Source organism: Ochotona curzoniae, unplaced genomic scaffold, assembly GCF_017591425.1.
Source record: "Ochotona curzoniae isolate NIBS_2020 unplaced genomic scaffold, NIBS_Ocur_1.0 contig_64, whole genome shotgun sequence".
In the NCBI taxonomy this organism is placed as follows: Eukaryota; Metazoa; Chordata; class Mammalia; order Lagomorpha; family Ochotonidae; genus Ochotona; species Ochotona curzoniae.
Genome location: NW_024466502.1, coordinates 2,794,844 through 2,807,743, shown reverse-complemented (window position 1 = coordinate 2,807,743; position 12,900 = coordinate 2,794,844). Strand labels below are relative to the sequence as shown.

The 12,900-nt window shown below is 44.1% G+C and overlaps 1 protein-coding gene across 1 annotated transcript in view; it reads right to left on the bottom strand.

The window, feature by feature from the left end:
• The window catches only part of NALF1 (NALCN channel auxiliary factor 1), a 466,554-nt gene extending 456,334 nt beyond the window's left edge, over positions 1-10,220 (bottom strand). Inside the window, exon 1 of the mRNA XM_040991008.1 lies at positions 9,149-10,220. Within this exon, the coding sequence (XP_040846942.1) occupies positions 9,149-10,078 (930 nt within the window). The 5' untranslated portion in view covers positions 10,079-10,220. The remainder of the gene's footprint in view (positions 1-9,148) is intronic.
• Positions 10,221-12,900: the final 2,680 nt, after the last annotated feature.

Below are 12,900 nucleotides of genomic sequence, written 5' to 3'. Positions count from 1 at the left end.
TTACACCGTGCCAATATAAAATCTGCTTACAAAATTGTTGTAAGTGGGTGTTTATCAGAAAATATGTATGAGATTTCAAGTAGGATTATATCAATTTTATTGATGCTTCTGAATTGCTCAATGAACTGCAACCATGTATTGGGCATCATTCATTGCTGGGGGCTTTCTTCCCCACAACCTTCCCATGGAACATCTATTTTGAGTACATATATGATGCCACATGATTAGTAAATTGAAAATTTAAAAGGTGATTTCATTCTTTTCACAATCATTCTTTTCATCATTTTACAAAAGTAATAATCTACATTTATAACTGAATTTGACTATAATAACGTAAGTCAAACAAATATATTTTCCAAGAAAACTCAGATAGCCATATTTAATTCAGTAAATATACCATCAAATCCCAGAACAACACATTTTGAGGAAAATGATTTACAGTAACACATGCTATTTAATCATAAATGATGTCACATTTAAAACCAGTAATTATTTTGTTACCTGAAAATGAATTTTCTTCCTCATTTACACAAGTTCCAGTGGACAATTTTATTTTTTCTTCCTGAAAGCTTTGTTTCTCTTTAAAGTAATCGGAGGAACAGTGGCATTATAGGACAGAACCTCTGCCAACACAAAACCCAAGAGACGTAGCCCAATCACCCCACGGTAGTGCACGCCATCATCACTATTGATCAATAGCTCAACTGCATGCTTCCTCCTGCATTTTAGCTCCAAAGCTACAAATAACAGTATTCTGTAGTTTATTTCATCGTTAAGACACTTACTCCTTTAAATTCTTCCTAACTTTTATGCTAATTGTTTCTCACTGCTACTTGGCATAGGGTGGATGGAACCGGACTGCCCTTCAACTCCTACACGTTCTTAATTGATCACATTTTCATGTCTCTTAGCGTTTGATCAAACTACTCTTGCAAAGACGCCGGACTTTAATCACCAAACTCTGACATGTGTCCTTTCTGCACTGAGCAACACGTGTGGTTGTCTGCTTCCTTGGGCCATTAAGGTCATCACAGTGTCTCTGTCACTTTCCACTTCCTGCTCTAGTTCTCAGTATCATTTCAGTCTCTCTCCTTGGTCCTCCTCAAACCATTGCCACGGCTCTTCCTCAGGTCTGATCCCTGCTGTTCTCATCATATCACCTGCTTTGGTCAAGCCATCTGACACCTACACAGCAACTGCGAGATTAAATCTACATGTGGAGCTAACCTTACACCCAGACTCCCCACCCACGGGACACATCTCCGGATAGCTCTTCAAATCATTATTTCACAGCTCTCCACTTTCTTCACAATCTCAATCTCAACCTGCTCCACTTTTTACATGCCCTATCTCATTATATATCCCATGTGTGTCAGCATATACAAGGCTTTGCTTTTTAGAAACTTTGATTCATATCTTCCTCTGCACAAAGTTAGTTATCAAATACTATAAATTTAAATGTGGAAATCTCCCGACTGTGGCTTTTCGTCTCCACTTTCCAAGCCAAAATACATAGCCAGTTAGAATTTACTGCTGAACAAGGTAGTTGCTGAACTCAATGGAATCATTACAATTGAATAAAATTAAAAATCTAGTTCCAGGGCCCAGCGCAGTAGCCCAGTGGCTAAAGTCTTCACCTTCCAGGCATCGGGATCCATATGGGTGCCAGTTGCAATCCCAGCGACCCTGCTTCACATCCAGCTCCCTGCTTGTGGCCTGGGAAAGCAGTTAAGGACAACTCAAAGCCTTGGGACCCTGCACCCCTGTGGCAGACCAGGAAGAGGCACAAGGTTCCAGGCTCCTGGCTTTGGATTGGTACAGCTCTGGCCATTGAGGCCACTTGGGGAGTGAATCATCAGATGTAAGAGCTTTCTCTGTCTCTCCTCCTCTTTGTCTTTCTGACTTTCCCATAAAAATAAAATAATTCTTTAAAAAAAATCTAGTTCCTCATTTACCCTTGCCATAGTTTTAAGTTCTCATAGCCCATGTGATCAGGGCTAATACATGAAAGAACAAACCATACAACACTCCCACAAGCACAGAAGGTTCTATCGCAGGGAGCGTGCCTAAGAGGACTGTGTTATAGTTCTGAAAAGGCATAGCATCTTCTGAACTGATCTCTCTGCCACCACTAAACCCTGTCTCAACATGCGACCCACTATATCCAGTGCTAATCTTTGTGAAAAGCAAATTACCCAGAGTGAACCCCTTGAGCAAGAGCATATATTTATGAAATTCAGATGTTCCAGCATGGGTTAAATAGCCCTTCACAACTGAGCACCAACGTCTCCCCAGAACTACTTCCTAGATTCACTGACATATGCTTTATTCAGTTTTAATTATTCCTAAAATTATACATAGTTCTAACCTCCAATGTGTCCATATTTGGGGGAAAAAAGCAAGGGAAGAGCTACTAAAACTTAAGTGAGATCAGAAGGATCTGGTTAATTTGAAATAACCAGCATCCTTGTACGAGACAGAAACACCAACAGCCTCTCACTGCATGTTCCCAGAGCAAAATCTACGCAGGATACATGGGAAGGCAGCCGTACGTGAGCCAGGAGCAGAGCCCTCGGGGGAGAGCGAATTCACCAGCACCTCCCTCGTGGACTTCAAACTTCTACAAGTGAGAGAAAATAAATATGTCTGTTGTTTACATCACACCCAATGTGTGATATTTTCTTTGAGCAGACGAGTTAGGGCCAGGAATCATTGTTCGCCTTCCCCACTCTTAACCACCAGAAGCCAGATCATCCATCTTGACCACCTGTACCTCTCAACTTTCTGTTTTCTTGGTGTGCAATCTCTTTTGTAAGATGTATTTTATGATGAATTTTAAATAAATACAAGTAGATGTCAACATTTTTCAGCAACTGTTAAGTTGATGTGATAGACATTGGAAAGTACGTTATCATCTCTTATTTCTTAAGGATATTTGCAAATACTGATAATAAAAGGGAAAAACAAAATATTTAAGTGATTACTTGAACCTGATATTAAATATTTCTCAGACCTTTGACCTTACAATATGTAATTCTGACATGGCTTTACTCATCTGTTAAGTTTATAACAATATTTATCTCACAGAGTTGAGATGAGGATTAAGTGAATTACAATGATTTCTTGCTCCAAATAAGCTCTAATGCTTGGTGCCTGCTATGAACACTTGTTCTGGCCTGGAAATTTCTGAGTGCTTCAAGTAATTTTCTGTCAAAGTTAATATATTGTCGAGCTCATTCATTTACATCCTAGTTCAATTAATATTTGAATAAATCAAGTCAGAGATAGTTCGGAAAAAAGAGACTGATCATTTTTTTTTATGTGAGTTGGGATGCTAAGAAGAACAGAAGCTCAAACTTTTGAGTTCTCCTTGGGTACAGACCCTGGAAATGCAGTCTGCAAGTATCAAGACAGGACCCACACAGGGGAGAGTCTGAAGACACACTTTCAAGGATGAGACGAAGGTGAAGGGTAAAGAGACTAAAGGCCAGCAATTTCACAATGTTGCTAGCACCTCTTGTCCTTCCTGCACAGGATGGAAGAGGGCCACGCAAACTTCCCATGGATTTGAATCCAACTGACAACTGCATTTATTCAGGATGCATATACATGGCTACCCGATTTCTATGAACAATAGTTATCTTAATAGATTTGAATTTTTTATGTAGGTTTGTTTATCAAGTGTGACAATCCATGCGATATCTCATTCCTAGTCAACTGAATTAGGAAGAGACCACCAAGCGAGAATGCAATCATCAATTATCTTTTAAGATCTCAGACTCACAAGAATTAAATATTCCTGTACACTCCAGGATAATGCATAGTACGTATTCTTAATGAGTATCAAAGGACACATGTTAGCCATCTCATTTGCAGTGATACAGGATCAGAATAAATCAATTTCTTTAGAGAACATGTGATTATTTCACAGTGTTTTTTAGCTAGAAATGAAGAAAAGAGATGAGCGATACAATCACTTCAAATCAGAACAACTGGGCTCTATTATAACTAACTTCTGAATTGTCTTCAGAGTAACTTACTACTACTTCATAATTGCTTTCTTCAAAACATTATTTGAAATCCAACTAGCTTCTCTAGCTGCAAAGAGATAAGTAAAAAAGAAAACACAGTCTCTCCTAACAGTGGATAAAAATGAAGAACAATGAAAACCACCTGTATTTAGTAACATATGAATAGATGAAGGAAGCATATGCTTGAATGGGTGAAATTCACTGAAAAAGTAAGTGTTTTTGTAAAATCAACCATACATTTTTTCAAAAGTCTAAATTTTAACCATTTATGTATGGAAAAATGAGGAGAAAATTAACAAGGTTGGGATTCCACTAATGAAATTATCTGTCTCATGGAAACAGCCATACAATTTCAGCGCTCATATGTGTGGCCCATTTTGGAAATATCAGTACCAAAGACTGGTTTAAAAAGTCAACAAATCATTTCTAAACATCCAACACTCTGGTGCTGCATGTAATATTGGCTAACATACCCACCCATCACTTCTCATCTACTGATGTAGTCTGGTCACTTTGTATACGTCCTCCTCTGTCTTCTAGCAAAGGCATTTATCACTTTTACAAAAGATCTGTCTGAATCTCCTTCTTATCATTTGATCCAACGGAACTTCCATGTAGCTCTGAGATAACACCACATGTGTTAACTCTGTCAACCAGGTGGTTCTCAGCCAGGACTGCAAAATCAACTAGAAACCTCTGGAAGAGCCCAAGCCCACGGTACAGTGACACCAGGGGAAGCAGAACCTATTGGGCTCGGAATATCTAGGCCTCAACTGTATGAACACTTCCTAGGCCCCCAGGGATCTGCTCTTGTATATCAAATCTAGAAAGAAAAAGATCTTATTATAATGTGAATGTAGGGCAGAATGAAACTGAAAGCAATGCTTGCCTTCCTTTCCTATATTTTTTAATTCCTTTTCTATCTGTAGACATTCATCTCATCAAATCATAGTGATCAAAAGCAACACTCGACAGCAATGATCCGAGTCGTGGTCAGATCCTATGTAGCTACTCAGCTCACCCAGACACAATTCTAAACTCAAAATGTCAGTTCTTCAGGTCACACAAAATAGGCATCTGATATTAAGACAAAATTTGTAGTGTTCCACCATAAAAACTAAAGCTCAGTTGATAAATCAGCAGTTACACAAAGAGCAAAAAGTGAAAACGTAAATTTAGGTCACAGGAACAAGACTAGCCCGACTGCCAGTGCAAGCAATCACCTGAGAGACCTGAATTGCTTGACTTGGTAAAGCAACAGTCAGAGAAAGAACGAAGGAGTGGACTGTAAATAACTATTTACATAAGCGCACGACACACTTCTAAATAATAACACATTATGTACGACAGTTATCTAATAGAAAAGTGATAATCTAGGTTCAAAGTTCAGGTGAAATCATTTTGAAATTTTATTTGCTCTCAAAAATATTTATATTCTGCAAAGCAGGACACTGCAATAGAAGTTTTAAAGGCACGTTTACCCTCAGGCTGTCCCTCCTATGAGTCAAATTCTGTGTTCTCTAACTAGGTAACGTATGGGAACAGCACCTGCAAGATGACACTCAGACTCGGGATCCTTAAACCAGTAGATGCCAAGCATGCAGTGCTTTTTCTCATGGATATCTGGCATGTCAAAACAAGCGACAGAACCACCGGCAATTACCAAAGTAAGAAATATGCGAATGAGTTCACCCTGGAGAGAAGGACTCAAATTTATTTTAGATGACTGAACAGCAAATGGGACAACACGTAGATGCTCACCTCACACTCATTTTGACTAACCAATTATTTGAAGGATTAGTAAACACATAAATCTATAAATAATTACAAAAGTTTACCTGTAAAATTAAAAGTGTGTTGCTTGAACATAACATTTTTATCTTTTCAAGAATTCTTAGCAACCAAAATGCAGCATATGTAAAAGAAAATATTCAAATGAAAATCGCACGTCAATAATAAGCTTTGTGATTTTGTGTCTTAGAATAGCTTACATTTAATATTGTCAGCCAACCTGAATATTTAGAGCGATGTTTCTCATACTCCTATTTTATATCAGAAGCATAACTTTAAAAAATCCGCACACAAAGAGGGGAAGTGTTGCCATCATTTCACTTCTTCATTTACGTAATAACACAGCTTGACTGTGAGGCTCTTGCTTCTCATTTTTCTGTAAATTACTTCCTATATGTTCAGTTTTAAAAATCAAAATATTTCCAGGAATATTATAAACATTCTTGGGCCCAAATAATTTCTACAATTTGTTACAAAACAAAGGCTTTTCCAAAGTAAATCTAAGCTGTGTTTGACTTTCAATTGCAGTGAGTTCAAGGCACTAGAATATATTAAGTCTATCTTAAAGTTGTTAGAATAACTTTCCAAAATTCACTTAAAACAGTCTGAGCCCAAATGAAACGTAACCCATTTTAGATTTCACATGTGTATATAATGTGACAATTTTTAGTGAGGAAAACTATAAAACTAAAAAGGTATGCATTCTAACTACAAAAAATTAGAAATCAGTGCATTATTTATTTAATTACATAAGTGTAACTGTGTCAATATGCCTCAGCCAGAATATGAATTCCACTTACTATAATGCACTAGTGATACTTTTGTAAACTATTTTACAAGTAGTTAAAATGATATGTTTACAAACTATTTTATGATTATATTAACAATGACATAAATATAATGCATTTACTTTTAATAGAGCCTGTGACTTTGCAGCTGACTTGAAAAGGAAAAATTCTGAATAGAAGTTTTATCTCAAAGACTTGATAATGATCATTTCAGAACTGTCAGTACATTTGGAATAAGTTAAAGTGTTCATAAGGAGGCTCAGAAACACACGTAACATTTTAAGCCATAGAGTGCGACTTGCATAGAGCTCATGATTGTGTATGCGGCTTACTGAGAATCACTGAGAAGCGGTTCACCAAACTAAGGAACGATGTTTTTATTACATCTGCAGGTAGACCGGTTTAATTATGACTCTTCAACTAAGAGTTCTAACATCACAATTATGAAGCTTCAATTTTGACATCATTTGTCTTGAAATAAATGTTTTAAACTGGCAAACAAGAGTATCAAAAGAAAAGTGCAATCTACACGACATCACAGATAATAAATTTCATGCTGTGAAAATGAAAAATGTGAATGCCTCTGGTAAATTTTCTATGAGGAAAAAGTGAGGTGCTAACATTTTCATGATATTCTTCTGTATACACGGTCAGCAACTCCTGTCTTGTACAAAAATACAGTCATGCTTCAAAGACTAAACAAATGCAGTTAACTCACACTGTACATTTTATGGTGTGCAGCTAACAGTCAACCCACTACAGGCAGAAAGGAAACATGGTATTTTAGTCTAGACCTCTCAGTGACATGTATTGCACATGGCTATTTGAAACTATCCTGCTGCCTGTTGACCATGCAGGTTATCTGGCAAAAAATGAAACTTTACAAATTGAAAGTATCTAAAAACATGTAGAGGCCTCACATGCAGGAAATAATTAGATTATTGCAAGATACCACTCTTCAACATACATTGCCAAAATGTAGGCTATATGTGCAGACGTTATTAGTAACAGTAAGAAAGAGCAATTTCTTTATCTCTATATTTTCCATGTAAAACATCTTGTTAAAATAAATTATACAATATGTACAGTAGAAATTCATTTCTATCATTACGTTTAATGCTCTGGTAGGAACTCTGGTGATATGGTGAAAAATGGGAAGGAGTGGTTAGAATCAAATCATACAAGGAAACAGAATTCTGAATTGACATCATAATTTGGAATTCCCATTTTCAAATATCTAGTTTCTGACCCTAAAGGATGATCTTAAAGAAAAATCTATTTGAATCAGCTTAATTGTCAATAGGACAAGTGATAAAATGTGAAATATGATCCCTGAACTATTTGAATCAGAAATGACATATCCCTTAACCCAGTTATCTTATGAAAGCTCTATGCATCATCGCAGCTTCCCAGTACAAAGAAAGTCGGGCAGTATTTTGTGTGCGGCTAAGGAAATAGAAAAAATAAAGAGCAAATGAGGTGGATTGCTTCTTTTATAAAGCAGTAAAATTGTGTACTGTCTACAGATTGACTCTCATAACAATTCATTGCTTCTTCCCTACTAAAAAAAAAAAAAACCCACTACAGCATGGTCCCCAAGCACAGCTCTGCAGGGCTACAATCAGCACCATGGACAGGGGCACCCTTTGCAGAACAGGTGCCCCATTCAAAGCTCCATTCTCCTTTAGCAATATGCAAGTCATTTATTACTGAACAGAAAATGCTCAGATAGAAATTACCAAATATTTTAGCAAATTTTACGTCATAGCATCATGAATTTGTCACTTAGCAGTTCTGAAGGGCATGCTGAAAATCCAAGCTAATTACATAAGGTATTCGATAAATAAAACAACATTGCTATCATCTCCAGCCACCTGATTATAATTTTCCACTCCACTCATGCTAAATCTTGCACCAATAATTACTGAAATAGACTAGAGAAGCCAAGAAATCTACGGAGAATAAATCCACTCAGGTAGGCCCCCAGAGTTTCCAAAGCGGCCTGAACGACATTCCTGCTGTTGTTGCTTTTCTTGCACAAACAACCACAAACACTTTCCTTGTTCCTCTGCTCCAACAAGTTAATGATGTCACCAACAGAGTCCCTGTGTCAGAGACAGGTGCCACACCACACACTTCAGTCTCCCTGACTCACTCCTCCACCCGTGGTGCTCAGTGGGCAGCCCACTGTGTCTTCCTGGCCTGCCCTGCTCACATGCCATTCCTGACTCCGTGTAGCATGGTTACAGCCAACTGCACAGCTGTGAGAAATGAGAAAACACCACCTTCCTCGCCCGGAAGACCAGGGACATTCCTGATCCTCCAAGGATTCCCAGGGAAACGGAAAACATCAGCGCATCAGCAATGCCCCAGGCACCATGGACAGTAACAGCAGGTCAGCCCCTAGAACCACACACACACCCCTACTGATGTCGCAAAACCACAGCCAAAGAGAAAACCGCGACTTGCAAACACCTGCAGTGAAGCAAACAGGGCCAGGCAAGGGAGACGAGGGGCGGGGGTCAGCCCCGTGCCTACCTTGCAGTCTTCTGGGCAGGACTTCACCGAGTACTCCTGCGACTGTAAGTACTTGTGGAGCACGCTCTCAAACTCCTCGTACTTCTCCTGCGCGTGGTGGTCGTAGTCTTGGTACGCCTCGACGCACTGTCGGCAGGTGGTCATCTCGCCGCCTTCCGTGAGCACCACATCCAGACTGCAGTTCAAAGTGTTGGGGCTGGACAGCCCCGAGAACAACTCCCAGAGTGTGTAGGAATTACAAAACGAAAGGTAAAAATCTGACAAGTTCCAGAGCGGGGCCGCCTGCTTGCCCCTGGCCTGCTGCTCCTCCCCCGCGGCCGCCACCCCCTGACTCCAGTTCCTGGCGCACACGGCATCCGCGCTCTCCACGGTGAAGCACTGGCCCGACGAGGCGCCCTGTGGGTAACAAGTCTCCAGGCGCCACACGGGCTTGGCAGAGTTTCCTAGAAAAAGAGCTTTGCTCCGCTTGCTTTTGCCTCGGGTGCCCTTGCCGCCGCCGTCTCCCGGGGACGGGGGCAGGGTGGGGGACGAGGAGGCGGAGAGCAGTCGGTGTGCCTGGGTGGCCGGCGAGGACTCCCCCATGCTGGCCAGCAGCGCGGGCCAGGAGGGCTCCTGCTGCCGCTGCCGCTGTTGCCGCTGCCGCTGCCTCTGCTGCTGCTGCTGCTGTTGGTGCTGGTGCTGGTGTTGCTGCTGCTGTTGCTGCTGCTGCTGCTGCTGCTCCTTGTCCCGGGTGCGGGTCAGTTTGGCCTCGGCGCAGAACCACAAGTGATCAGAGAGCAGGACTGTGAAAAACAAGAGAGATGCCAGAGACAGTCGCCATTTCTGAGCCCTCTCGGAATCGATGAACGGTTTCTCGTTCTCCCGGGGTGCTGCCAACCAGATTTTTAAGCCGTCGTCATACTGCCGACACATCCAAGCACCCCTGGTCATATTTTGGGAGCGCACAGCCCTGGCCGACTCCACCGTGAGGGCTCCGCTGCCGGTGGCACCACAATATGCATTGACTTAAAGGGTTTAATTTCCTTATCCCCTCCTCCCGTTTCTTCTCTCCCTCTCTCTCCTCTCTCTCTCCCTCTTTCCCTATCTCTGCTCTCTCTCTCCCTCTCTCTCTCTCTCTCCTTCTCTCTCCTCCTCCCCCTCTCTGTCTACATAAATATTACCAGGCTTTGGAGGAAAATCTGACTCGCTTCCGACCTAATCATCAACCGACCCCATCTCTGTAGAGTGGGGAAACAATAATGCAGAGAGGAGGGGGAGAGAGAGAGGAGAGAGAGGGAGAGAGGATGAGGGAGAGAGAGGCCGAGGAGGCCGGCGCTTGGCTGGCCGCGCCGGGGCCGAGTGCAGGAGGCGATGGTGGAGCGAGCGTGTGGCTGGCGCGGCTGCTCTCACCCCGGCATCGTCAGCGCGCGGGTCCCCATGGCCCCGCCGAGTTCTGCCCGCTCTCCCCCGCCGGGGGCATGCCGCGTCTCCGCTGCCCACAGACGGCGACCGGAGCGCCTCCCCTCCTCCGCTCCTCCTTGTCCTCCTCCTTCCTCTCCTTCGCCCGGTCCTCCTCCTCCTCCTCCTCCTCCCGCTCCTACTCGGCGCTGCCTCTCCCGGCGTCCGGAGCCTGGGCAGCCGCGGGCCGCGCGCGCCCTCCGCCCCACCCCGCGCCCCGCGTGCCAGCAGCCGCAGGTCTGCCCGCGGGCGCCGGGGCCCCGGCCGCTGACGCCGCCTCCCGCGGAGCGCGGGGCCGAGTCGCCTGGGCTGGGCCTCCCGAGACCACAGTCATCTTCAGTGCCCGGGCTAAGTTGCCGCCATCTTCGTCCTGGAGAAACACTTTTTTGGGGAGAGCGCTGGCTTTTGCGTCATCTCCTCCCGCGTCGTGCTCGCTCCATCCTGGCGCAGTGGCGGCTTGGCCACGGGAGGAGGGCGAGGACGCGCGGGGCGGCCGCCCAGGGGCCCCGCCCGGCCGTCTGGGCTGGGTGCCTGCTCTTCGCTTCCTCTACCCCCTCCCCACTTCTTTCTCTCTCTCTCTCTCTCTGTCTCTCTCCCCCCCCCCCCCTCCTCTCTCTCCCCAAAAAGTCCGAATGAGGACCATGCCTGGCGGGGGATGCGGATATCTGCAGCACCTCGCCCGCCCTGGGTCTCTGGAAACAGTCCGCCTCACGGGCTAGAGGTTTGAGGTTTCTTTGGTGACAGGGATCTGAGGACAACCTGCGTCTGTCCTGGGGAGAGAGAGGCCAAGGAGGCTGACAGGGGCAAATGTGGTCTCCAAGGGGAAGGCTGGGAGGGGGCCGAGGCCGTGACACCCAGTGTCTGCGACTACGCCTGGGCGTCCCCGGAACGCTAGGCAATCGCTGGGTCCAGCACTAATTATATGGAGTGCAGTGTGTGTGTGTGTGTGTGTGTGTGTGTGTGTGTGTGTGTGTGTGTGTGTGTGTGTGTGTGTGTGTGTGTGTGTGTGTGTGTGTGTGTGTGTGTGTGTGTGTGTGTGTGTCTGCAGATCCAGCCACGTGGCGGTTACATGTCCATTGAATTTGTTGCATTTTTGCAGCTACAGGCAAGTGTATGCCAGCCACACATGAGTCACCGCTTTCATGCTGGAAAGTCAAGGATGACAAGTGGCCTTGTCCAGCCTTAGGAAAAAGCTGGGCCACTTGCACTGCCCAGAGTCCCAGGTCCAAGTGAGACCTCTCCACCATGGAGGAGGCAGCCTCGGGTAGCGAGTGTCCCTGGGTCCTGTGTCTGCTCTGTTCCCTAGCCCGTGTGAGTGGGCTTGCTGCCCCAGGACACCCGCAGCCCTGGCGAGCTGGGCCACCAGGGAGGCTCCGCCGCCGCTGTAGCCCGGGTCTCTGGTGCCGCTTAGTGTTAGGGAAGCGACAAGCAACACTGGTGTATAGCAGGGTCTTCAGAACTGGGGCACAGGGCTGCCTCCTTGGGTATCTGGGAGCTGCTCTCTTGGCCCCATTCCCGCCAAGCTAGGGGCGTGGGGAGCGCACGCGAACTGGCAGACACACTTGCAGCTTCCACAGTGTAGCTTAAAATGTTGCTCCTCTACAGGAGCTGGCACTCTCTCCTCTGTCTGCCCAGGCCACCGGGCTCTGCCCGGGAGCACCTTCCCTTGGACCTTAACAGGTGCTCTGGTTTTGAACACATTCCATGAGAAGCCAAAAGGACAACTCATCGGGATGCGTGTTCTTCTTGGAGGACGGTGGGAGAAGCGGGCGTGAGAGATGTGTGCACTTTGAAGATGTAAAGGGCGGGATCCCCTCACGTGAATCCTTCCGCAGCGTGGTAGGACACACAGACGTTTTAAAAACTAAGTTCAAAGTAGCACAAAACTGAATGTCAGCCGCGCCAAAACACCTGAGTTCGGATTCCTGGCTGGTTTCCATGGAAATGGCATATGTTGTTTTAAAACCTAATTTGTATATAATTTTGATAATTTTTTGGCGTGCTGAATTTCTTACTGAAATCCAACTTGTTCTTTTTTATATTTCACGCAAAACATTATTTGGTAACCACACTGTGAACCAGCCAACAATCTGTACTTAATGAGAAATAAGCTAAACATGTGTAGCATTTATGTATACATTTATGTGGACATACATAATTAGCATCATTAGCAGATGTGTGAATGTATAGAAAATTCTACAAAGAAAATATTGAAAGCCATTACTTCCATTTTGCAGTTTGTCTACAGCAAATGTACGTTATATCATGAACCCCTTATTTTGTTCTATCCATTGATGAAGAAGTTTAATACAATA